General features: G+C 52.5%; 2 protein-coding genes across 7 annotated transcripts in view; one reads left to right on the top strand and one right to left on the bottom strand.

Annotated features, from left to right (window-relative positions):
- The first annotated feature begins 988 nt into the window (after positions 1–988).
- ABCC2 (ATP binding cassette subfamily C member 2) lies at positions 989–14,251 on the top strand. The gene is given in 32 exon segments (XM_072339815.1): positions 989–1,030; positions 1,347–1,520; positions 1,971–2,096; positions 2,900–3,034; positions 3,470–3,580; positions 3,756–3,808; positions 4,314–4,545; positions 5,227–5,405; positions 5,532–5,709; positions 5,902–6,156; positions 6,403–6,468; positions 6,548–6,685; positions 6,845–6,991; positions 7,238–7,322; positions 7,592–7,658; positions 7,831–7,957; positions 8,129–8,305; positions 8,425–8,592; positions 8,882–9,044; positions 9,158–9,290; positions 9,580–9,736; positions 9,983–10,202; positions 10,417–10,571; positions 11,169–11,324; positions 11,425–11,624; positions 12,073–12,199; positions 12,447–12,548; positions 12,623–12,766; positions 12,929–13,087; positions 13,269–13,435; positions 13,573–13,767; positions 14,122–14,251. Coding segments are annotated over 32 exon segments (4,668 nt in total).
- Positions 14,252–15,466: 1,215 nt separating this feature from the next.
- Positions 15,467–24,506, bottom strand: part of DNMBP (dynamin binding protein) — a 29,360-nt gene continuing 20,320 nt past the window's right edge. For 4 of the 6 annotated variants that reach the window (XM_072340298.1, XM_072340299.1, XM_072340297.1 and 1 more), the window contains 13 exons: positions 23,209–23,396; positions 22,500–22,599; positions 21,655–21,802; positions 21,165–21,182; positions 20,369–20,568; positions 19,422–19,552; positions 19,084–19,188; positions 18,793–18,921; positions 18,023–18,355; positions 17,709–17,891; positions 17,431–17,629; positions 16,897–17,336; positions 15,467–16,569 (listed from right to left, as the gene is read on the bottom strand). In XM_072340298.1, the coding sequence (XP_072196399.1) occupies positions 16,381–16,569; positions 16,897–17,336; positions 17,431–17,629; positions 17,709–17,891; positions 18,023–18,355; positions 18,793–18,921; positions 19,084–19,188; positions 19,422–19,552; positions 20,369–20,568; positions 21,165–21,182; positions 21,655–21,802; positions 22,500–22,599; positions 23,209–23,396 (2,363 nt within the window). In that variant the 3' untranslated portion in view covers positions 15,467–16,380. The remainder of the gene's footprint in view (positions 16,570–16,896; positions 17,337–17,430; positions 17,630–17,708; positions 17,892–18,022; positions 18,356–18,792; positions 18,922–19,083; positions 19,189–19,421; positions 19,553–20,368; positions 20,569–21,164; positions 21,183–21,654; positions 21,803–22,499; positions 22,600–23,208; positions 23,397–24,506) is intronic. The other 2 variants (XM_072340301.1, XM_072340302.1) reach the window with 2 other exon arrangements.

The following is a 24,506-nucleotide window of genomic DNA, read 5'->3' as shown; positions in this document are numbered from 1 at the left end:
ATTTGTTCAGCTCGGTTGGGTGATGGGAAACATCATGGTGTGGATCAAAAGTTGAGGACAGGAATGTGTTCAGCCTCATGAATTACATCAGCACTCTGGACCGAGGGAGTGGCTGCTCCTCTCAGTGATCTTTTGTCTAATGCATCAGATTGCTGCTCTGCTCAGTACTGTATTGATGCTGGCTGGAGGGCCCGGCACTATGGACAGCTATGTTTACCAAAAGAAGAAGACTTAATCAGACAAAGCAATAATAATTAACCAGCAGGTTAGACGTTGGACCTTCCTCTGCGATTGATGGCAAGGGCCTTGTTCCTGAGCAATTAGTCATTGTATCACCCTTGACTCCTGAGCTACAAACACTGAACAATCATAGAATGAAAACAATGAAACAGCAGAATTCTTCTGGTCTGTGCACCCTGCCCTTTTACCTAATGCTCCTTGAAATCCTGTGAGACGAAGCAAACCCTATTTGTTTTAGGATAGACCCATCCCCTACAGCCCCCACCTCCCAGAGTAGCAGGATGGTGGTTTAGGGCCAGTATCCCTCCAGGTGTGGCTCTCTGGCTGTCACAGGGGTACTGGGGGTTGCTGGAGTGGTCCCAGCAGAGGAAAGATGTACCACACCAACACAGGTCGTCTTTTGTGGGACCATATACTGATCTCAGTATACACTGATAAAGGCTGTGATTTTCAAGCAATGGCTGTATGGTGCAGTGAGTCTGTGACAGCAGTTTCCCTTCCATCTCTCCTCTGAGCCTCCCTCTCTTCTCTACCCTGGAACTCATGTGGTTTTCCAAGGCCCTTTTGGTCACTGGTTTGCTTTCAGAGTTACACAACCACACCAAGTTAACAATTAACTGTATGCCATCAGGATTTGATCCTGACACCAACCAAGGGTGTGTAGGGACTTTTATTCCAAGCATCTACCCAGGACTCTCACAACTGAGCAGAACGAGAGAAGGAGCTGCTGGCTCTGCCCACTCCAGCCATGCCAGCAGCTCTGGAGGAGTTCTGCGGCTCCATCTTCTGGGTGAGTGGCTGTGTTGGCCCCATTGGGGTAGGGTGCTTGATGGGCAGTATGTCAGGATGGTGGGTGCTGAGTGGGGTGGAAACAGGAGGGATAGAAGCTATCAGAGTGCTGGTGCTGTGAGTCCGGTGAAGGCTGAGCGATCCTGAGTGGCTTCAGGGGAGGGTCAGGTTCAGTGCTGAGAAGAGGTTCTTCCCCAGAGAGCAGTGGACATGGAACAGGTTTTTCAGAGCCAGGGGATGGACCATAGTTCCCATCCAACACAGGATATTCTATGATTCTATGCTTCCATGACCTGACTGTCCATTCTTGTCTCCAGAATGACTCCTACCTTGCTCGCCCAGATGCCGACCTGCCGGTGTGCTTCCAGCAGACAGTGCTGGTCTGGATCCCCCTCGGCTTCCTCTGGGTTTTGGCTCCATGGCAGCTCCTTCCCATGTGCAAATCTAAATCCAAGAAATCATCCCTGACCAAACTCTACATCATCAAACAGGTAGAGTGGGGCTGAGGGAACAAAGAGGGTGGCAGGTGCAGCCCGGGTGAGCAGTGGTGAGTAGAAAGCTTCTAAGCTGGAGTGGGGTGAAGAATGAACAGATGAGAAGTGTAGCAGCAAAGAAGCACTGTGATGGAACACCCAGAAGGCAGTCCATGATGACACATAGCTAGGACATAGTACAGCATAGGGCTGGGATGCTCTGGAAGGGAGGTCTTAGGTGTGCATTGCAGCCTCTGATATTATGTGCTTGTGTGCCCCAGGGTTAAAATGATGACAGTGCTCCCGTGAAAGGGCACAAGAAAGATCTTTGCACCAGGTTTGGGTTGGAAAAGGTGCAGTGATCTACAGGGCTTAGCGCTTTTATATCCTGTCTCATTGTCTCCTACTGGTTTCCAGTGCACATGGTGAGCTGGGTCTCTCCTTACAACTGCCCTTCTCTCCACACAGGTGCTGGCTACATTGCTGTTGATGACAGCTGTGGCAGAGTTGGTCTTGACAATTACAGAGGGCACAGGGCAGAACCCCCTGCCAGCTGTCCTGTACACCAACCCCAGCCTGTACATCGTCACATGGGTAAGGGTCAGCGGGACAACGTGCTGAGTGTCACCAAAGAGATGGCGTGAGATGGCAGGGCAGCAGAAAGCTTCTATAGCATGGGGATGGAAGGAGGCTGTGTCTGCAGGGGAGCAGCCTGGGAGATGGGGATGGAGCAGCTCTGAGAACCTGTGGGAATTCTGTGGGAAGGAAGAGTTGAGAAGTGCCATAGAATTCTGAGGCAGAGGAGATCCATGATTAGAGATTGGATTTGTGAATGAAGATATGTGAGACTGGTCCTCTGGAGAACTGAGGGCACAGGAGCTATGTGTGCAGTGGAACACGTGTTCAGGAGTAGCAGATATCTTGTGGAAGTTACCTGCCAATCTAACAGTCTTAATAAAGCCATAAAACTTAGGAGCTACACTTACATGCAAACGTAACAATTCACTAATGGTTACTATTTTATCAGTTGGATTCGTGTGCAAAGTTTAGGAGATACTGTTAACCATGGGTCTCTGACCTGCGTAATGCCAGGCATGCAGGTGATGTTCAGGAGCCAGGGCATTGCTTTATGCCCACTCCTTACAGCATGGCCAAGAATCTGGGGTGAGAGCAGCTAAAGCATAATGCCGGGGTACCTTCAGACCTTGTTTTTTCTATGAGCGTTTTGATATGATGTCTCCCTGAAATAAACCTTTGCCCCGTGCAATGAACTCTGAAGCTCCTGTAGGACTGGTGAAGACCATGCATGCTTGAGGACACATACCCCAAGGGTGCATTTGAAAGGCAGATCTGGTCCTGCTGCCCTGACCAAACCTCAGTGATGTTCCTTCTCACAGGTTCTGGTCCTGCTGATCCACTATGCACGGCACTTCTGCTTGTGCAGGGATTCGGTGGTACTGTTCTGCTTCTGGATCCTGTCACTGCTCTGTGGGATCCTGCCATTCCAGTCCCTCATCCGGAGAGCGCTGCAGGTTGGGTTTGGCAAGAAACTGTATATTTCCCCATGGCACTGTTCTGTCCCCAGAGAAAGTAACAGAATTGTAGAATACCCCAAGGTATTATCCCATAAGGGTTATGAAGTCCCTTATGGACCTCAACCCCTGAACAAGCTCTCAGTGGCATCACTGAGGTCCCAGATGCCCTATGGGAACTAGAAGAGAAATAGCCTTTTAAATTCACCCTCTCCCTTTGAGGAATTGTGAGAAAACCAGGACTAATTTCTCCCCTTATGGACATCTGGGAGAAAGGCAGGGAGAAGGAAAGAGGGGTGGTGAAGGGAAGCTGAGACAGGGCACAGAGTTCTGCAACTGCCCTGTTGGGACTGCCCTTATTTGGATGCTGTTTCTGGGGACCAGTTGGCCTTGAGACAAGCCCCCGTAGTCATCCTAGGCTCTACTTTCCCACAGGACCCCATCTCAGATGTGCCGCGGTTTGTCCTCTTCTTCATCTCCTATGGGCTCCAGCTGCTGCTCTTTGTTGTCTCAGGCTTCTCAGATATCTCCCCAGAAGCAAAAGAAATTGCAGAGAAGGTATGAAGTGCATGCAGGGGTGGGTGAGGGTGCCAGGAAGGTGTCAGCAAGGGGTACAAGGACAGCTGGAGGCTGCAGCCTGGTGCTGGTCAGTTCTTGTCAACTTCATCTCAGCACCTGCAATGCCTCAGTACTCACTTTTCTTTTCTTTGCATTCTAGAACCCAGAGGTGACAGCCTCCATCCTGAGCTCCGTCACCTTTGAGTGGTACAGCAGGTGAGCAGGGCTATGGGGAGGTCTGGGTGGTGAAATGCACAGAAGCCTCAGGGCTGCTGTGAACCATAGAATCACAGAATCATTGGGTTGGAAGGGACCATAAAGCCCATCCAGTTCCAACTCCCTGCCGTGGGCTGGTTGCTACCCAATAGGTCAGGGCTGAGGGCCTCATCCAAGATCTGGCCAGGAGAAGCTCTGTAATCAGTGCAGTCTGTGCAGCCTGAGCTTGCACAGTTCCCACCTTGCTGTGCACTGGTACTCGGTGCATCAGGCCCAGCCTGAAGGTAGCAGGGATCTGTCATGGCTCTGTCATGTGGCATGAAAGTTGCATGGGAGCTTCAGCCACACCAGGCTGTGAACACAGATCAGGGCTTGAGCGGCAGAGAGCTCTGTAACTCTCTCCCTCTGTTAGGACCAGACCCTGAAAGCTCTGCATTTGCAGTATGGACCTTCCTACAGATGCAGTGTTGGAGACTTGCTAAGGGGAGATCTCTCTGCCCCACAGGATGGTTTACAAAGGCCATCGGAAGCCCTTGGAAATTGAAGACGTCTGGGAGTTGAAAGACAAAGACAGGACACAGGCCATATCTGCCACTTTTGAGAAGAACATGAAGGCTGCATTGAAGAAGGCCCAGGAAGAATTAGAGAAACGGAAACGCAAGAAAAGACGTCGGGAACGTGACACAGAGCACATGAATGGGATGAGCAAGGCCCAGAGCCAGGACGTCCTGGTGCTGGTAAAACCCTTCCCACGTGTGTCCTTGCATGAGACACAGAGATCCTTGTTGAGTAGGGTCACCTCATCTCCCTGCAGCCCCCACTGCTGAGTTTCCTGACTGATTCTTCAGAGCCATGGGCAAGGATGGGGAATTCTGTGGCAAGGTCTTTCACATCCTCCTTAGATCCATATTTTTGAGACACCAAGAAATTCTCCATCCTTATGCCCTGCAGAACAGGAGCCATCCCTCAAGGTTGCAGTACAAGCAGCTTCCTTGTCTCTGTGTTTCCCTGCCCCAGGTCTGAGTGAAAATCACTCTGAATGAGAGAGAGAATCATAGAATCATTCAGGTTGGAAGAGACCTCTAAGATCATCCAGTCCAACCATCAACCCATTCCCACCATGCCCACTGACCATGTCCTTTGGTGCCACATCTCCACATTTCTTGAATACCTCTAGCAAATGTGACTCCACCACCTCCCTGGGTAGCCTGTGCCAGTGCATCACCACTCCTTCTGAGAAGGAATTTTTCTATATTTTATCCATAATATACATAGATAATATGACAGGAGATAAAGCGGGGCTTCATTCAGGACACCTGAGCTGGGGGCTACGTAGCTGCCCTGGAAGCATCCTTCCAGGTGCCAAAAGCCATAGGATCCATTCACTTATTTCTGTCTGGGCTTCCCTCTAGGAGGAGAAACAGACAAAGAAGAAGAAAAAGAAGAAGGGAGGTAAAGGGGACTCCTCTCACAAGGATTACCCCAAGAAGTGGCTGATGAAAGCCCTCTTTAAGACCTTCTCTCAGAACCTCATGATGTCGGTGGCTTTCAAATTGGTACATGATGCGCTTGTGTTTGTCAGTCCCCAGCTGCTGAAGTGAGTCACACCTCCCTGCCCCACCACCTCCCTGTGTGCTCAGCACCCAGCTGCCCGTGTTGGTTTGGAGCACGCTGTTGGGTCTGTCTCCATAGGTGGGCGGCTCATGGCCTCTCTGCTCCTCAGGCTGCTGATCGCCTTTGTGTCAGATGCGGAAGCCTTTGCCTGGCAGGGGTACCTGTACAGCATCCTGCTTTTCCTGACTGCGATACTCCAGTCCCTCTGCCTGCAGCAATACTTCAACCTATGCTTCCAGCTTGGCACGAATGTGCGTGCCAGCCTCATTGCTGCTATCTACAAGAAGGTTGGTATGGCTCTGTCACCACCCCCATCTGGCTTTCTCCCAGCTGGGCTGGGAATTCCAGCATCTCTTGCCCACCAGCTCAGGGCAAACAGCACATTAGTTACCAGAATCTGAGAAGCAGTTTCAGGCTGGCCTGCTGTTTCCCAGCTCTGCTCCCATAAGGTTTGCATTGACCATGATTTCTCTCTCCAGGCACTCACCATGTCCAGTGCCACTCGCAAAGAGTCTACAGTGGGAGAGACTGTGAACCTGATGTCAGCTGATGCCCAAAGATTCATGGACCTGGCCAACTTTATTCACCAGCTCTGGTCATCACCCCTGCAAATTATCTTGTCTATCGTCTTCCTCTGGGGAGAGCTGGGCCCCTCTGTCCTGGCTGGCATTGCAGTCATGGTGCTGCTCATCCCCATAAATGGATTCCTGGTCAACAAGGCCAAAGGCATACAGGTCGGTGGTGGGAGAAGTGTTCTCCCTGTTCTTCCTGCTCCCCTGGCATTTCTTGTTATGCTGCAGATCTTTCCCAGACTGGGAAGTTCATCTGTCTTGGGTTGAGGTGGTTATCCAGACTCATAGAATGCCTCCCTGGGTCATGGAGCCCTCCCTTCCCTTCCCTAGGGCAGCCCAGGTGCATTCCCAAGGGTGAGCTCTATCTGGTTGAGGTGTAGCCATGACCTCTGGCTCTTCTGTCTGTAGGTGAGGAACATGAAGAACAAGGATGAACGCATGAAAATAATGGGTGAAATCCTCAATGGAATCAAGGTGAGCAGTGGAGTGTGGATCCCTTGAAAAGTGGACATTCCAGTGAGGCCAGCACTCACTTACTCTGGTTATCTGACAGATCTTGAAGCTTTTTGCCTGGGAGCCCTCATTTGAGAAGCGAATCAATGAGATTCGGGCGTGTGAGCTGAAGGACTTGCTGAAGTTTTCATACCTACAGTCAATTTCTATCTTTGTGTTCTCATGTGCCCCCTTCCTGGTGAGTGCCAGCAGGCTGGGGAAAGCTGCACTTCCCTGAGAACTGGGGTTGGGTTGGGACCAAGGGGATGGGAAAGATGGGGAACCTCAGCTGCTATGAGGGAAAACAAGTGACCTGGGCTGCACACAACCGCACTGATGGTGGCTTTCTCTGTCCCAGGTCTCCTTGGCCAGTTTTGCTGTCTATGTACTGGTGGATGAGAACAACGTCCTGGATGCGCAGAAAGCTTTCACCTCCATCTCCCTTTTCAATGTGCTGCGCTTCCCCATGGCCATGCTGCCCTTGGTTCTCTCTTCCATGGTGCAGGTCAGCCCTCAGGAGGACTGCCTGATACCTCTGTCTGAGCCAGCACATGGGGCTTAGATATGTGATGATCCTGGGCCTTGGACACCCAGGGATCAGTGCACAGGGCTCTTCTGGCAGTGGGGTGGGATGGGGCTCAGAGGTGGGGAATGATGCTTGAGTATAGGCTATATATGGGGTGCTCTGCTTAGGGGGCTCCTGTAAGCATGCCCAGCTGTACCTCATGCCATCCTCTTTCTGCCACGGCAGACCAATGTCTCAAAGGAGCGGCTGGAGCGGTACCTGGGTGGAGAGGATCTGGACACCTCGTCTATCCACCACGACTCCATCCCAGGTAGGTAAAGCTCTGGCTTAGTTGCTATGTATTGCTGGCTGGCCTCACCTTGCCCCAGTGAGCAGCAGGCAGATAATGATATGCTGGGAGCCACGGGGCATTTTAGAGGTGGACCTGTGCAGGCAAGAGCTGAGCAGAACCAGGTGAAGGGCTGCGTGGAAGGTTTTGGGGGTGGTGCAGACTGGTCAGGTTGGGATGCCCAACCCAGTTGCAAGGGATGAGGCTGACTTGTACTTTCTCAGCCCTGAAGTGCATCTCTTTGCTGACAGGCAGTGCTGTGCGCTTCTCAGAGGCCACGTTTACCTGGGAGCAGGATGGGAACGCTGTGATAAGAGAGTAAGTGCTGTGTGCCATGTGGAGCCTGATGGATCCCTCTCCCTCTAAGCTTTTAGTTGGGCAAGGCAGTCATCTCTTTAAAGTGCCACTCACGGTGAACCCCCAGCTGTGCTCTACTCTGTGTGGGTCCTGTGCAGAAGACATGCTGCTCAAGGGGCTCTCCTGTTTGCAGTGTCACCCTGGACATCAAACCTGGGAGCCTGGTAGCTGTGGTCGGGGCTGTGGGCTCAGGGAAGTCTTCGCTGATATCGGCCATGCTGGGGGAGATGGAGAATATCAAAGGACACATCAATATCCAGGTGAGAGTGGCTGGCTGGTGCCAGGGGCTGTGGGGCTCACAAACAGGCAGCAGGGCAGGCATTGGGTGACCACGTGGCCCCCAGGTGAGGGACCAGAGTGGTCCTGAGTGGCAGGAGGTGGCCGTGTTTGGGCTGATGCTCTGGTGTCTTGTTCTTGTGTCTCTCTCCCAGGGCTCCCTGGCCTATGTCCCCCAGCAGGCCTGGATCCAGAATGCCACACTGAGAGACAATATCCTTTTTGGGTCAGAGCTGGATGAAGCCAGGTATCAGAAGGTTATCAAGGCCTGCGCCCTCCTTCCAGACCTGAAGCTACTACCTGCAGGCGACCAGACAGAGATTGGAGAGAAGGTATCAACCTTGGGCACTGTGCAGTAGGGATGAGCAAATATGCGGTGAACACAAGTGGCAGAGAGAAGGGCCGTCACCCTGTGGCAGCCTGCAGCTCATGGAAATTCCTTCTCATTCAGGGCATTAACCTGAGTGGGGGCCAGAAGCAGAGGGTCAGCCTGGCCAGGGCAGTGTACAACGATGCAGACATTTACATCCTGGATGACCCTCTCTCTGCTGTGGATGCACATGTTGGCAAGCACCTCTTTGAGCATGTGCTGGGACCTAAGGGACTGCTGCAGAAGAAGGTGAGCATCTGTGCCCTCCTTCCTGGGACATGACCAGGCAGAAATGTCTCTGGCACTGTGATGCCCGTCCTCCAAGGAAAGTACTTCCTTGGGACAGAGAAGGGATCCTGTGGCTTTTGGGTAGGAAGGAGATTCTTAGAGGAATGTGGAGGAGGGAAGGGTGCCCTGTGTACCCATGGCCAGGTGGTGATAAGCAGAGAGGTCCTGGAGTAGAGGTCAGCCCAAGGCTTGGGGAACAAGGGGTGTTCTGATTTCACCGTCCTCCAACCACGGTGCCACTTTATTGCAGACACGGATCTTGGTGACGCACAGTATCAGTTTCCTGCCCCAGGTTGATAACATCGTGGTGTTGGTGGCAGGAGCAGTGTCTGAGCATGGTTCCTACAGCACCTTGCTTGCAAACAGGGGGGCCTTCGCCCAGTTCCTGAACTCGTATGGAAGCCAGGAGGAGGGTGCTGCAGAAGAAACTACGGCAGGTACTGGAAATACTACTGGGTATAGGAGATGTGTGTGTCCTGAGGTTCTGAAAGCTTCATTGGTCTGTCCTTCATTCCCATGTCTGTAGCTGTTGATTTAGATGGGGTTGAAGAGCAGGGGGATGAAGGTATGGAGCCTTGTGTGGAGGAGGGGCCCGATGACGTGGTGACCATGACGCTGAAGCGAGAGGCCAGCATCCATCGCAAAGAGTTCACCCGCAGGTGGGGACTAAACCAGAGCCCTCCCCTCTCTCACCTTCTTCCTGCATTGCTCTTTAGGAGACCAGGGAGCTTTGCTGGGGAGATTCCTGCAGAGAAGGGGATGGGAACTTCCCTTGCTGCTTCTAACCCTAGTTAATGCTGGGTCAGGAACATCTGATCTTGCTTTTACTTGCCTTGCTGACCTTGTGGTCTTTCACAAAGCTTGTTCAAAGCTGCCTGTGTAGGGATACTCATCCCAGAGAGCTCCAGCACTGGTATCCCAATGCAATGTGGGGATGCACCCCCAGAGCAGGACCCCCAGAGCAGCACCCCAATACTAACAGTCCCCATCACCTCCCCACAGCATCAGTAAGCAGAGCACCACCTCTGTGAAGGCCCAGGAGGAGCCCATCAAGAAGATAAAGGGCCAGAAGCTGATTGAGAAGGAAACTGTGGAAACTGGGAAGGTGAGGAGGATGGAGAAGGAGGCAGAGGGGCACTGGTACTGACCTTGACTCTTATCAAGAGGAGCCAGTGCCAGCTTCCTGTGGCCCCGTTGCAGCCAGGACACAGTACTGCATAGAGCTGGTGGCCATGGTCCCCGACAGTGCAGTGTGAAGGAGGGAGGACTGAGGGCAGCAAGTCTAAGGTTTTGTTGGGTGATACTGGCTGTGATTTGCCGGTCAGTGATAATGGGCTTAACTTCTCCACAGGTGAAGTTCTCTATGTACCTGCGGTACCTCCGTGCTGTCGGTTTGGGCTTTTCCTTCTGTGTTGCCATGAGCTACATGGTACAGTACGCTGCCTATGTGGGGACCAACTTGTGGCTCAGCGCCTGGACTGATGATGCAGAGCGCTACCAGAATGAGACCTACCCAGCGCAGCAGCGAGACCTGCGGATCGGCGTCTTTGGGGCGCTGGGGGTTTCACAGGGTGAGTGTGGGGACACAAGGTGCTGCTCACTCAGTGGTGTGGTCCAGCAGGGATAAGGCTGGTGAGATGCAGTTACTGTGGCATGGTGAGGAGGTGGGATGCAGGATGTCACAGTGGGACACCACACAGCTTCACTGTTCCATGTTGCCCCATGACTGCCAGGGGCCAGTGTCACATGTGAGCTGGGGTTGACCACTCTGTGCTCTCCTTGCAGCTCTCTTCCTGTTACTTGCAACCATCCTGTCTTCTCACGGTGCCATGCGGGCCTCCCGGATTGTGCACGAGCAACTTCTCAGTAACATCCTTCGTGTTCCCATGAGCTTTTTTGACACAACTCCCACAGGCCGCATTGTGAACAGGTTTGCCAAGGTAGGAGAACAGCCCCCACATGGAGAAGGTGTTCTGGCAGGTCTGGAGGGTGTTGAGTGGTGCTATGTTCTGTGGAGCAGAAGGGTATGGTGAATGCGTGGCTCACCATGAGGTTAACCACATCTTTGACTGTATATATGAGAAGGAAAGTGGCCAGCAAATTATAGGAGATTATATCTCATCTCCTCAGTGCAAGGCAGGCCGCAGCTGGATGCTGAGACCTGATTTGGGTTCATCTGGCCAAGAGGGATGTAGAAAAACTGAAGAGGGTTCAGAGTAAATTACAGAGGGGCTGGAGCCTAGAGCTGCCCTGAGACAATGAGAAGGCCAACAAAAAAATGCAGTCATTGTAAAGGACTTTGTAAAGTCTTATTATTGAAATCTTCTCCATTAATTCAGCTATTCCCAAGCTAGGAGCTGTGACCCTAAATGTGGCTGTGACTTTTACATCACTATAGTTTGATCTCATATTCTCTCAAGTTTTTTGCATTGTGTTAAAGTATGGGTGCGTAGGACTCCTGTATGTGCGGAGCCTCTGGGTTTCTTCCTCTCTCTGGGGTCACTGACTGCTTCTCCCTGCTTCTTTCTGCACCACAGGACATCTTCACAGTAGATGAGACCATCCCCATGTCTTTCCGCAGCTGGCTCAACTGTTTCATGGGTATCATTAGCACATTGCTCATGATTGCCTTGGCCACCCCATTCTTCACTGTTGTTATTGTTCCCTTGGGCATCTTCTACTACTTTGTGCTTGTGAGTAGCTGGGGCTTGAAAGCAGCTCTTGCTCTGCCTGGAGCACTGTCCCTGTCACTGGTGGGCTTCGTGTTGGTAACCAAGCTGTTCCTTATTTCAGCACTTCTACATTTCCACATCACGCCAGTTGCGTCGCCTGGACTCCGTCACCAGGTCTCCCATCTACTCCCACTTTGGTGAGACAGTGTCAGGCCTTTCTGTCATCCGGGCCTATGGACATCAACAGCGGTTCCTGCAGCACAACGAGAAGACAATGGACATCAACCAGAAAAGTGTTTACTCTTGGATAGTCTCAAATAGGTGAGTTTGCTCCTTGTGCCACAGCATTCTGCATCCAGGTCCTGGGAGAGGTTCCGGAGATGCTAAAGTCCTCCTTCATAATCATAGAATCGTTTGAGTTGGAAGGGACACTTAAAGATCATCTAGTCCATCTCCCCCACAATGAGCTGGGACACCTACAGCTCCATCAGGAGGTGCTCTGAGGGCCTGTGTAGGAATTGGGAGAGCTTTGGATAGGGCCACTGTCTGTGGAAGGAGGCTTTTTAGGGTGATTCTGAAAACTCCTATGAAGTATGCAGAGCCTGGGTGGAGTGAGCTGTGCTGTCAAGTGTGGGTCCTGGGAAGATGCCAATTCTCCAGGCCAAGTGGGAGTGTGATGGGGGCACTGCCTGTTGCTGGTTTATGGTGCTAAGCTCAGCACTGGTGAGATACTGGTCCCACTGGCTGGCCCTCTGCTCTCCTGTTGCAGATGGCTGGCCATCCGCCTGGAGCTTGTTGGGAGCCTGGTGGTCTTCTTCTCTGCACTTCTGGCTGTGATTTCAAAAAACACTTTGGAAGGTGGCATTGTGGGTCTCTCCGTCTCCTCTGCCCTCAACGTGAGTCAACCAAAGTTTCTTCTGTTAGGTTTTTGGGCTGATGGCACTGGGCTGGCTGCACAATGCTGCCCCACATTCATAGCTGGAGTATCTGATGGAGAGAATGATTGCCTGGGGATTGAAGCCAGGGGAACATGCATCCGTGTGTAATGGGGGTGATTGCTGGGGAGGAGCATATTCTCGATGAACTCTCAACAGGAGGTGGTTGTTCCTGGGCCCCACTGAGCTCTGTGGCTCTGCCATGCAGGTGACCCAGACACTGAACTGGCTGGTACGGGTGTCTTCAGAGCTGGAGACAAATATTGTGGCTGTGGAACGAGTGCACGAGTACACGAAGGTCAAGAGAGAGGTGAGTAGAGCAGGGTGTGGGCCAACACCTGCTGTGCAGCTTGGTGCAGCCCCCTAGCCCTACTGTGCCCTCAGGCTCCATGGGTGACAGACAAGCGCCCACCCCACGGCTGGCCCAGCAAAGGAGAGATCCAGTTTGTGGATTACGAAGTTCGGTACCGACCTGAACTGGAACTGGTTCTTCGGGGGATCACCTGCAATATTCAGAGTACTGAGAAGGTGAGGACCTCTCTGCCTGCACTGCACCCTTCCCCTAATGATACTGTATTATTGTTGGGTCTGTGCTCTTTGTGGCTTTGAGAAGGCCCAGCAAGTGGAGGTGAGAGTGCTCACTCAGTTGTTTTCAGCCCTGTTAGGTGGTCTAAACATCTGCTTCCACAGGTTGGGGTTGTGGGCCGGACGGGAGCTGGAAAATCCTCCCTCACCAACTGCCTCTTCCGTGTACTGGAGGCTGCTGGGGGAAAGATCATCATTGATGGGTTGGACATAGCGACCATTGGCTTGCATGACCTGCGCCAGAACCTCACCATCATCCCCCAGGTGAGACAACTCCAGCTTTTCTGCACCCCACGGCCCTTAGCACCTCCATGAGTGCTGCAGGGATCCCACCCCAAGCATCCTCCATCAGCACCACCTCCCTGCCCAGGGGCAGGCAGCAGAGCAAGCATTCAGCCCTGCTGAATGACCACGGAGGGTGCAAACACTGTGCTGTCCCTGGCAGGATCCTGTGCTCTTCACTGGTACCCTGCGGATGAACCTTGACCCCTTCGACCAGTACACTGATGAGGAGGTGTGGAAGGCCCTCGAGCTAGCTCACCTGAAGGCATATGTGCAAGAACTTCCTGAGAGGCTGCAACACATCGTGAGCGAGGGAGGGGAGAACCTGAGGTGAGCAAAGGAACTGAAACATGCCCCTTTCCCTGCCCTTCTCCTGGGCCTAGGATGGGGCTGTGGTGGGCTGAGGGGCTGAGACAGATGGGCACCCTCTGTTTACCTGGTAACTCACATCTCCTACCTCCTCCCAGTGTTGGGCAGAGGCAGCTTGTGTGTCTGGCTCGGGCCCTTCTTCGCAAAGCCAAGATCCTCATCCTGGATGAAGCAACAGCAGCTGTGGATCTGGAAACTGATAACTTAATCCAGACAACAATCCGGAGTGCGTTTGCCGACTGCACTGTCCTGACCATTGCCCACCGCCTCCACACCATCATGGACAGCAACAGGTACCACAGGGCACAGGAACGGGGCTCAGGGCACCTGGGGCAGGGAGAGGTAGCCAGTAGCAGATGCAAGGATGTAGCCAGAGAGGCAAAAGTGGTTGCAATACCCAGGAGAGCAATGTACAGTTTCTGGGAGTGCAGAACAGAGGAGGGGGAAAATGGTCACATATTAGTTATGCATTTGGGGGAGAGTAATGTTTTTGGGACCCTCTACAGCAGCAGGCCACAGAGGGGTTCTTGACACTAAATATATTTCACCATCCAGCACAGAGATGAGAGCTGTGCGCTGGTGCTGTTGCCAGCAGCACTATCAGCTTTGACTGCTGGAGCTCAGGTGTTCTCATTGCCCACTGCCAGGGTGATGGTGATGCATGCAGGGAAGATTGTGGAATTTGACAGCCCTCAGAAGCTGCTTCAGACACAGAGCGTCTTCTCTGCAATGGCAAAGGACGCCGGCATCACAAACATAGAAACCACCGTGCTGTAGGTGAAGTAAACAGCATGCAGCTTGCGTGTGAGCAGCTCCCTCCTGCTGCAACTCACCAACCCGGCACCTGAATCTCCCTGCAGCTGGACTGCCCAGGACTTTGTCTCTACAGCTGTGAAGTGGAGAGAGTGACTTCTCTGACTGGCAGGGACAAGAGATACAGACTTTGAACTGTTACCTGCTGCTACACCCTGCCAGCTGCGCACATGAGGGTCTGGAGCTACATAACTTACAAGAGAAAAAAGTTATGTCAAGCAGGGAAACAATGTACCCCCCAGGGGTCCAAGTTTTTGTACTTTGTTATGCCAGGGGAACCTAGCTGAGAGATGCTGTAGCACTACTGAATGAAATTTACAGTATAATCTAAGTGAATGTTATAATTTATTTACCTCTTGTAACTGTTTCTACTCTTCCTACTAAAAGACTGATTTTAAGGTATGCTAAATAAGCCTCAGTTCAGCTTTAAGTCCGGCCAGTGTTTGTATGAAGGTGGTACAGAGGTTATGCAAATAAATGTGGGGGGAGGTCTAAATCAAGTGGTACAGATGGACCCAGGAGTTTGCCCCAGCCATGAACTCAGGTGGTGGAAGTGGAGGAGCCATCTCAGTGGGTGCAGCTCCCCTTGATTGCAATGCCAAGGAACGAGGCAGTCCCTGAGGCTATTGTAAGCACTGCTGGGGCACCACACATAAGCCACAGAAATGCAGGCACATATGCACAACACACCAACATGCACACACCACACACACATAATACATAGTGGTTACCACTGACAAACTCTTGATGCTTTGTTCTTGGGCATCAAGCCACGAGCTGCAGCACTGATGGAAGCTCTCTGTGTGCGTGTGTGTGTACTTGCATGGACTGAGCAGAGCAAAACCCTTCCCCTTGGTTGGTGGCACGTAGGATGCAAACCACCCACAACCCCATTGTGTCATGTAACACTGCAGCCAGAAAGGGCAGTGAAATCTATCTTGGTCTAGAGGAAGGTATCCCTGCCTATAGCAGGTGGGTTGGAACAAGATGATCTTCAAGGTCCCTTCTACCCCAAACCATTCTGTGATCCCATGATCTAGTGAGGACCTCACTGAAATGTAAATGGCACTGCAGGGTCCACATGAAGACTGTAAGCTTTGCCCTCAGCCTCCTCACACACCAAGCCAGACACACACAAGCATTCCCCACCTCTACCCCAACACTTGCACAGGTGCTTCCTATATACAAGGGCAAACCTTTATTTATGGAGCAGCAGTGCAAGGGACACAAACACTGCCCCAAGGACAAAGGAGCTTCCTTCAGGTCATGGCAGCAGCACATAAGACACAGTACCCCTGCAAAGGGCACAGCATCCCTCCCAGAACATAAGCACCATCTCCAGTGCCCTGAAGCATGCACAGGTAAGGCACAGCTGGTCAGAGCCCACAAAAATGAGGTGGCAGGACAGACAGTAGTTTGCCTTTTGTCTTGCTCCAGAGGAGCTATGTGGGCATGCTCGAACAAAGAGGGGGGTCCTGGACACTGGAGACAGTATGGATACAAGGCAAGATGGTGTTCAGAACCTATAGCTGGTCCTGGAGGCAAGCAAGTGCTGCTGCTAGAGGCACCCCCGCTCTAGGAGACCAAGCACATAGACACAGTATCCACTGGGGCTCTGCTGTGGCTCCTGGAGGCTGGGCTCACTGTGCAGTTGAACTACTCACAGCAATCCTCAAAGCAGCTTCCTCTGGTCAGAACAGACATTGCTGATCCGGGGTCCTACACAGACAAGGCAGGACCTGCTGCTGCTAAGGCACAGAGAACTTGTTCACAAGGCTCTAGGCTGTTTCTAACACTATTTTGCTAAAGATAGCCTCAGCAACAGTCTTCCACAATTAAAATCCACAGTAGATCCTCAGCCTTGGTCTGGCCATTTCCCCCTGGGCCACAGCCCCACTCTGCTCCTGGCTGGAGGATTAAACAGCTCAGGGTGACAGCCGGCTGGCCCCTGCCCTTGGGCAAAGTGCCTGCTCTGCCAGCCCACATTCCCTCTTTCCCACAGCGAAGCCTCATCCCCTTGGGGCAAGCAGTGGAGGCTGTGGGCCCCTTGCAGTCCTGGTAGGCACAAGGTGGGGCCTCCTGCCCCCTCAGCCTCACGTGTACTCTGTCTTCCGGATGTAGCTGGAGGGCACGTAGCCCTGCTTGCCGTGTGCCTCAGCCAGCCACCACTCCTGATTGCCCGTGATGTCTTCAAACTGCAGGATCTTGAGTCTCTGGTTAGCTGACACACTCAGCTCATTATTGTTTCGGCCTTTGAAGGTGTAGAGAGCGTAATAGACCTGCTGGGCAAAGGGAGATGTCAGTCAGACAGGCACTCAGCATGTGCCACATGGCACAGATTGTGTACTGAGATCTGCTAAAAACCAAGACACAGTGTTGAGTTTTGGCTTGTGTACACAAAGAGCAGCAGACCCAGCCCAGCCTCTGCCAGAGCTGTCCCCAGCTGTCCACCCCCACTTGCAGCCTTGTTCTGTGCACATCTCATCACAAGAGAGAAGCCTCTACCTCACACTTTTCTCCCTGGTCATGCCTACAGAGGATGACTCAGCCTCCACACAAGTGAGGGTCTCAGACCTCACACCCCAAACGCCAGCTACCTCAAGGCTCACCTGGTTGCCTTCTGACTCGCCACTGTCGAGCCCAGAGTCGCTGTTCTCCACCAAGGATGCAGACCTAAGATGTGCTTTGGTGGGGTGCCCATTGCGAGGACTGGGGCTGTAGCCTGGCTCAGGTCGGCTGTAGCGGCGTGGAGATGTCACCGCTCCACCCTCCAGTGGGGCTGTCCTGTCACCAGAGCTTGGGGAGTCCATTTCTGAGGGGGACTGTGGAGAGCGGCATGGCTCTCCTGGCGAAGCAGAGTCCTGGGGGGGTTTATGAGTGAAGGCCACGGCCACCCTGCTGGGGCTGAAGGTCAGTGTGGTACTGCTGTGGGGAGAAGAGCTGCTATGCTCAGACTCATTGGAAGAGTGGCTGCCCACTGAGACATCCGACTGGCTGCGACGTGGGTTGTAAGGCTTCAGAAAGGAGCTGTACACAAAGCCTTTGGTCACTGCAGAGAGGAAGAAAAAAGGAGCTCAGAGAAAAGATGAGAAGAAGCAAGGGAGAGATGCAGTAAGTACCAGAGGCAGAGAGCAGCCACCTACCCCCATTGTCTACGAGCCAGCGATTCTGGCTGCCCATGGGGTCTTTCTTCTTGATGACTCCCACAATGTCTCCCTCCAGCAGTGAGACATCCAGGTCTTGGGCAGCATTGAAATTGCGATCTGCCTGGAAGAGGCTGTCAGGGGGATATCGAGCCAGGAGGGCCGCTCGGATCTCATCTGACTGCAGGAAGTAGCTGGGCTGCAGAGGAACAAGGCAAGTGAGAGTGGTTGTTCCAGGATGCCAGTGAGCCCTGACATGGGGTACACGTGTGACTCACCAAGGCACCAAGTGCCTGCCGCCGGGCAGACTGACGTTCCATGGTCTTCCTCTCAAAAGGCTTCCTGGGAACTGCCTGTGACTCTGGGAAGAAGGTGAAGGCCTGGAGCTGCTGAAGGACTCGACTGTGCTCTTCCTGGAAGATGGCAATGAGGTTCCCCTCCCGGCCAGATGTCTTCAGCAACTGGAACCAGAGCAGTTAGGTGAAAGCTGATGATGAATGTACCTATCACACCAGTGCCCCACCAGACAAACCCTGTGCAGAGATCAGCACTGCACTGAGCCTGGAGTGCTGACAGTGATCCAGGAACCCACCGACAGCAGAGGTCTCAGCTCCTCCAGGGCCAGGCGCACAAAGTCACAGTGTGCTTCAGCATAGCCCCGCACGCAGCTGGCAAATAGCTCCTTGGCTAAGCACAAGAACTTGGGCAGCTCATCCAGCAGCTGGGCATTGAGGGCCTCGTAGTTGTTGCGGGCTGACTGCAGCTCCTCCAGTGTTCGCTTGTCCTTCAGCTTCTCCGCTCGCTCCATGCAGTTGTGGAAGTCAAGGAGCTTGTCAAAGCGTTTCTGCACCAGCTTGTGGGGCCCTACAAACATGCTCAGCAGCTGGTTCAGGGGTGCGCTCACCAGCCGCTCTGTCCGCTCTTTCTGGTGGACAGAGATGCAGGAAGAAGGTGAGATTAGGTGCTCTCTTCTGTCAAGCTGAGAACACCAGCAGCCCGCCCTCTGGTACACAACTTCTCCAAAACAGCACAGTGTCCATATTCCTGACAGCATCCCACCAGAGCTCTAGAGGTCCTTGCCAACATGCATTACATTCAATATCCTACAGACATGTGCCAGCATGGAAAATACTACAGGAAAGAGCTGAAGGTTGTAACATTTCAGGTACAGCTGAAGACAAATGCGTGCCTAACAGATATGCTCAAGGCACGACCAAAACCCACAGCCACCAAAGCTTTCAAGAGGCAAGAGATGAGTAGGGATGCTTGCACTTATCCCAGGCTGCATCACTTGTGCAACCAATCACAGGTGGAAGAGCTCCAGGGGGTGCCTGCAGCACACAAGGACATAGGCTCACTCACAAAGTTGGAGAACAGCTGGTCGCTGATGAGTCGGTTCACTTTCTGGAACTGTTCCAGGTCCCCACCGCCTTTCTCCATGCACAGGTCCCACATGCTGACTGCTGCTAGCGCCTTCATGCAGGCCGACTCCTGCACCAGGGACAAGCAGTCAGTGCACCATGCTTGCTGCCCAGGAGAACAGAACTCCCAGAGCAGGCTCAAGCCTCTAGGGCAGCCCAGCCCTCCAGAGGCCAATAACCAGGCAGGGCTGAGAGCAGAAGCATTGATAAGTGGCATCATATCCAGACTCACCCGAACGTGCTGCAGGTAGAGTGAAAGGTCCCTGATGAAGGACTTGATCAGTCGCTCCTGCATCCGGAAATTTTTCTCTGTCTCCTCAAAGGCTTCATCCTTCAGCTGTGAGAGAAAAAAGCTCAATGGAGGCAATGCAGGACTCTGCCACCTCCCAGAGTGTGAGACGTGGAGCCTCTTGCCCACAAGCAAAGGCAGGTGGTTCAAACCCTAAGCTCACTGCCTTGCTGACCTGAATCAGAACTAGCCCATCAAGAAAGGGATGTGGGGAGCCAGCAGGTACCGCCATCTTCTCAAATCATGGGGTGTAAGCGCACTTAGTAGCTGATACACATTACCTGGGGTGCAAAGCCTGTGAGATGTTTGAGGTGGCTGCTCACACGGTTGGATTTCTTGATGATAGAGTGTAAGTTGATCTTGGAGATCTTCTCCATGAGGCTATCCTCATCCCCTTTCCGGTACTTAAGCACTACAGAAAATGATGTAGAAATTAGAAAACTTACCAGCACAATATCTGAGTCTTACAGTGCCTCATCAGCACTTGCCTTGCTGGCTCTTCCCCAAGCCTCTGTAATCCCAAGTGTTCCATGTATCACATAACATTGTTTTGTATTGTATTCTATCATATATCAACTCAAAATCCAGCACTGGACCACCTGTAATTCCCTTGCTTGCCTCTGGATATGTCACGCACTTTGCAGATGCAAAATTCAAACTTTTTCACAGCATTACGTGTAGCACTAGTGTAAGATGACATCTTGTCTCTCTGTTCAGTCCCAGGGAAGATGCAGTTAAGATACTCCGTCTATCCTGGGTTCCCCAGTTCAAAAAGGATGTGGGAAAGCTCATGATCCACAGGGAAAGCTCACATCCTGGATCCTTCCAGCCAACAGCTCTGTAATTCTGTCCTGTCTATAGATACACCTTCAAACTCACTCTCCAAATCTCAGTAAGATGGAGACTACCCTGACAGACTGATCCTCTATTTGTATTCTTCAAAATTCAATTTTCAATGTTAAACAGACATTGTCTTATCCTTTTTTGTTCTAGTTTAATAGTATTTGGCAATTGCATGTGTTTTGTATCACTGTATCACAAGAAATATCTCCTGTCAGATGTGTACTGTATTATCCTCTACGTATTGTGTTTCATGTGTAGCCTTTTAAATGCAATCTACTACACTGCTGCTCAGATCAGAGTCTGAGTCTGTCTGGGGACAGATTCCCTTCATGCTCATGAAGCTGACAGACTCCAGTGTCAACACACTCACTGCCCAGATCCTCACCAAGGTCCTTCCGACGCTTGTACTCGTTGATGTTGACGTTGATTTCTTTGACTGCAAGAACAGCAGCTGTGAGTGGTGCTTTGTCAGGGTGAGATTCAGGGGTGGCACTCAGCAGCTCCATCAGCAGCAGCGGGTATCGCATCACCCTTTGTACTGGTTTGATGAGGAATGAGCCCAGGTTAATGTAGTTTGTGCAGCCCCTGGGAAGTTGGAACAAAGAAGATGCACCAGATTTCAGTCCAGCTCTATCATGCGAAGTCTGACTTCTTGAACCAACCCCTAACACAACCAGAGGACTAAAATGTCCAAATCTACTATACTTCCTATGTCAGGCCACCCTCATCTCCAAACCCATGGCACTCCCACACCCCTAGTGACCTCCATCAGCCCCAGGTTTCCAGATCTTGCTCATACTAGGTTTTCTTTCCCAACCAGGATCCTCCCCACTACCAGACCCACTGTGAGACCCCACACAGGCACAGTCTAGAAGGTAACCAAGGCTCCACTTGCCTCAGACTGTCCCACCACCCGAATGCCAGACCTGACCTGCAGCGTAGGGCAGACTGACCATGCTCAGATCTGCAGTCAGCACAGGACTCTCCTACGTCCTTGGGGATGATGGCTCCCCAAACCAGTTTTCAGCCCAAGATTCCCCCCCCTCACAATCTGCCTTTATAGCCCAAGCAACACTGGTGGGGTATCCAGACATGCACCAAGCTGGTGGTAGGAGGTGAGTCACAAGGGAGCAGGCAGGCCAAGACAGATAAGCATGGGCTAATAAGAAGGAAGCACTTACCACTCACTGTACAGGCTCCTGATGGCCCACAGAGTGCCAAAAAGCAAAGAAAAGCAACAGGTTAATAGTGTGGTAGGCGTGCATTCCCACAGCCAGCACTCTTGCCCCCTTCTGCAGTAACACTGCCATGGCAGCCCTGTCCCAGAGCCATGGCAATCGCTGAGCCAGGCAAACTGGCTTGTTCCTTTGCTGGTCATGGTGGCAAGGACTTGAGGAATAGGAACTCTCAATCCAGGACATGCCACCTTGTCCACACTTTGGTGGCCCTACAGGTGTAGGCCCAGCACACATGTCCTGAGGGGCAGCAGGCTATCGATAAAACAAAAGCCCTTTTCATTTGAACCCAGAGCCTTGTCACCTACACAGTGACACAACTAACCCCAGTTCTCTCACCAACTGAACTCTCTGAGCGCTGCTGCAGAGCAGCAGTGATGCTGGAGAGTGAACCCTCTAACCCAGCTTGGTGGCCACCACAGTCAGAAGTTCCAACCTGAGGCTATCCAGCAGGTCCACGAGTAGCTTCTGGATCTTCTCATCTTTCTCATACGTTTCCAGTAGTGCAATGGCCTCGTCGTGGTTCTGGCAATACACCCTGTAAACATTCTCCAACTCTGCACGCTGTGCCAGGAACACCGGCCCTGCAAACAGCAGCAAAATAGGACTTCAGTGTTTCCAGTACTCCTGTTGCCTCCAACAGCCATGGCGCATTCATGGCAAGATGCCCCATGACTCCCTGTCACACCCAGAGCTTGAGAGGACAGTGCTAACAGAGTATTCAGGGTGGGTGCCTCCCTGCCACGCTCTGCATGCCCACACATCCTTCATGCTTCCCTGTCACTGCAGGTCGAGTAGTGGGGGGCAGGAAGGGACAGAAATGGGAATGGTGCATGAAAGGTCTGCTGAGGCTGAAGCCTGTTATAACTCATCAGGACACATTTGCTCAAACTTTGAGGGGACAGTTTAACTAGTTGAAGAGCCCCACAGGAGCTCCAGATGTGACTAGCAGAGACACCTCAACTGTTCCAGTTTTCCAGATGACTGGTCACTGGCAGCAAGAGCCATGGGGACAGTAAAGGCACAGGCTGCCCTGGAGCTGAGCAGTGAAAGCTTGCAGTGCAGGTGTGAGGAAGGAGGTTCACTCTAAGGAGCCAGGGAAGTCTATACACGATATGTGTTTCTCAGCACAGTGGCACAGCTTTGCTGTTGGGCTGATGAGCACTGACAAGGACCAACAGGGAGGAAACTCTCATCCATCATTTAAACTGGCCTGTTCTGCCACCCCACTAGCAAATCTCACTGCAGGCTGCTGAGAAAAGGCAACAGAAGAGTTCATACCGATGGAGTCTGAAGCCTCCAAGGTTGACAGCAGTTGCTTAGAAAAGCTAATTACCACTTGGATGTTTCCAAAAAGACTCTCAAAGTCTACATTCAGAACCTAGAGAAAAAGAAGAGAGAAGTCCCAGATGGGAGAGCATGTCCCAGCCAAACACAATAGCATCTCCCCCTTGCCCTCCTGTAACCTTCAATCAGCCCTTAGCTCCCCAGCAGCCACTCAGCACAACCTGCTCCCTCCACAGTGATTTCTGCATTCACTCCCTCATTCTGCTGTGCACTGAAACTCTTACTCCTTATGTGTCCTAACAAATGCAGTGTCCTCTACTTTCCCAGCAATTTCATACAAGGGAGTGTCAGATCATCTGACACTCCCTTTCTTGCCATCAATTTCAACACCATGCCAAGATCCCCTATCTTCTTTTTCCAGACAATGAAATTAACCGACAAACCAAACGAACAAGAACAACAGTTCCCACACTAGGAAATGAATCTATGACTCTTGCTGCTAGGTTTCTTGCTCTCAGCAACAGTGAGAACTCAGCAGAATCCCAAAATCGATGGGTTATTTCTGTGACTGCAAGGAGCAGTGAAAACCACCCTGCTGCTCCTACAGTACCTGAATGTCCCCAGTGGGCTTCAAGAACAAAGCAGACTATATCTTTACTCCACCCCATCAACACCACCTCATAGTCTTCCCCCACGCTCCTACCTGTGCCTGCTGAAGGGGCACCATGATCCTTTCCACACACATCTCCAGATCTCGGATGTAGTCCCTCTCTGTCTGGAGCAGTTCCTCAATAACCTTGGACCTCTTCTCCAGCATCCTGTGCTCTGGGCTCTCAGTTACAGCTGAGGATGTCTCCAGGGATGGTGTCTGAGAGGACAGGAGGGTCATCTCTGCAAGACAGACAATCAAGATCAGCATCCTCCAGTAACACGTGGCCCAGCTCTTGCATGGCAAGGTCAGGAGGCATGTAGCACCTCTGAGATGACCAAACATGGTGGTCAGAGAGCAGGGACAGCAGGACTGTTCCCATAGCCTGCCTTAATTATCAGTACCAGTACAGTGCACTATGGCTTCACAGTGCTGAGTGCTGCAGGACAAGGATAGCTTGCAGTTTGGTCCTCTCTGCCCAAAGCCTCAGAGTGCCAGGAGTCAGAGTTGCCTCCTGCTCACTGTGGTAATCCAAATATTGCCCCCATCCACTTCCCTGCTGCTCCCGGCAGCCACAAAAACTTGTTGCAGGCTGTGAGTCCACCCGGATCCAAAGACCCTGATGCTCACCACTCCTAGCTATCTATCCCCTAACCCCACTGCCCTCCCACACCAAGAAGAGGAGCTCCCCACCTGGGCTCTGGCTGGAGCCTGGCTGTGGTTGCTGTTCCTTCCTTTGGGGCTGGGAAAGGGGTCTCCATTCTCTAGCTCCGGGGCATTTCCATCTGAATAGCTGAAAAGGCCTCCAGGCACCCACAATGGGGCTGCAGGCAGCAAAGCCTGGAGCTGGAGCGTGACCAGAAGCACGGTGTGGGGCTCAGGAAGCCATTGCAGCCGGGAGGCTCAAAAGTGGGGTAGAAGCAATCAGGACCAGTATTCGGCACCAAGCCTGAGCCCTGGCGAGGCTGTGGGCAGTGGGCAGACAGTGTGAGCACATACAGGGGCAGAGGAATGGGGCAGCTGCATGCATCCCATGCTGACAGCAGTGGTACAAGGCCTGGGAGAACCCCACGTCCCCAGCACAGCTCAGGGACAGCCCCAGGCCAGGGCAGCTGTGCCCTCGCAATGGTTTTGCCTCTAGCAAACTACTGTGGGCAATACAGTGCAGGGAGCCCTGCCAAAGGCTTGGGGCACACTGACGACTCTACACCCTCATCCTCTCCGTCCCGGAGCCTGGCTGCTGGCTTTCCTCCTGGTTTTCTGTCCCACCTGCAGCTCCTCGGCCAGCCCAACCCCCTCTTGTTTTCATTCAGGTTCAGAGACATTTTATCCCAGCAGATTCCTGGGCCCCA

Source organism: Excalfactoria chinensis, chromosome 6, assembly GCF_039878825.1.
Source record: "Excalfactoria chinensis isolate bCotChi1 chromosome 6, bCotChi1.hap2, whole genome shotgun sequence".
Classification (NCBI taxonomy): domain Eukaryota; kingdom Metazoa; phylum Chordata; class Aves; order Galliformes; family Phasianidae; genus Excalfactoria; species Excalfactoria chinensis.
Note: the sequence above shows the minus strand (reverse complement) of the source record. Positions and strands in the feature narration are given on the sequence as shown.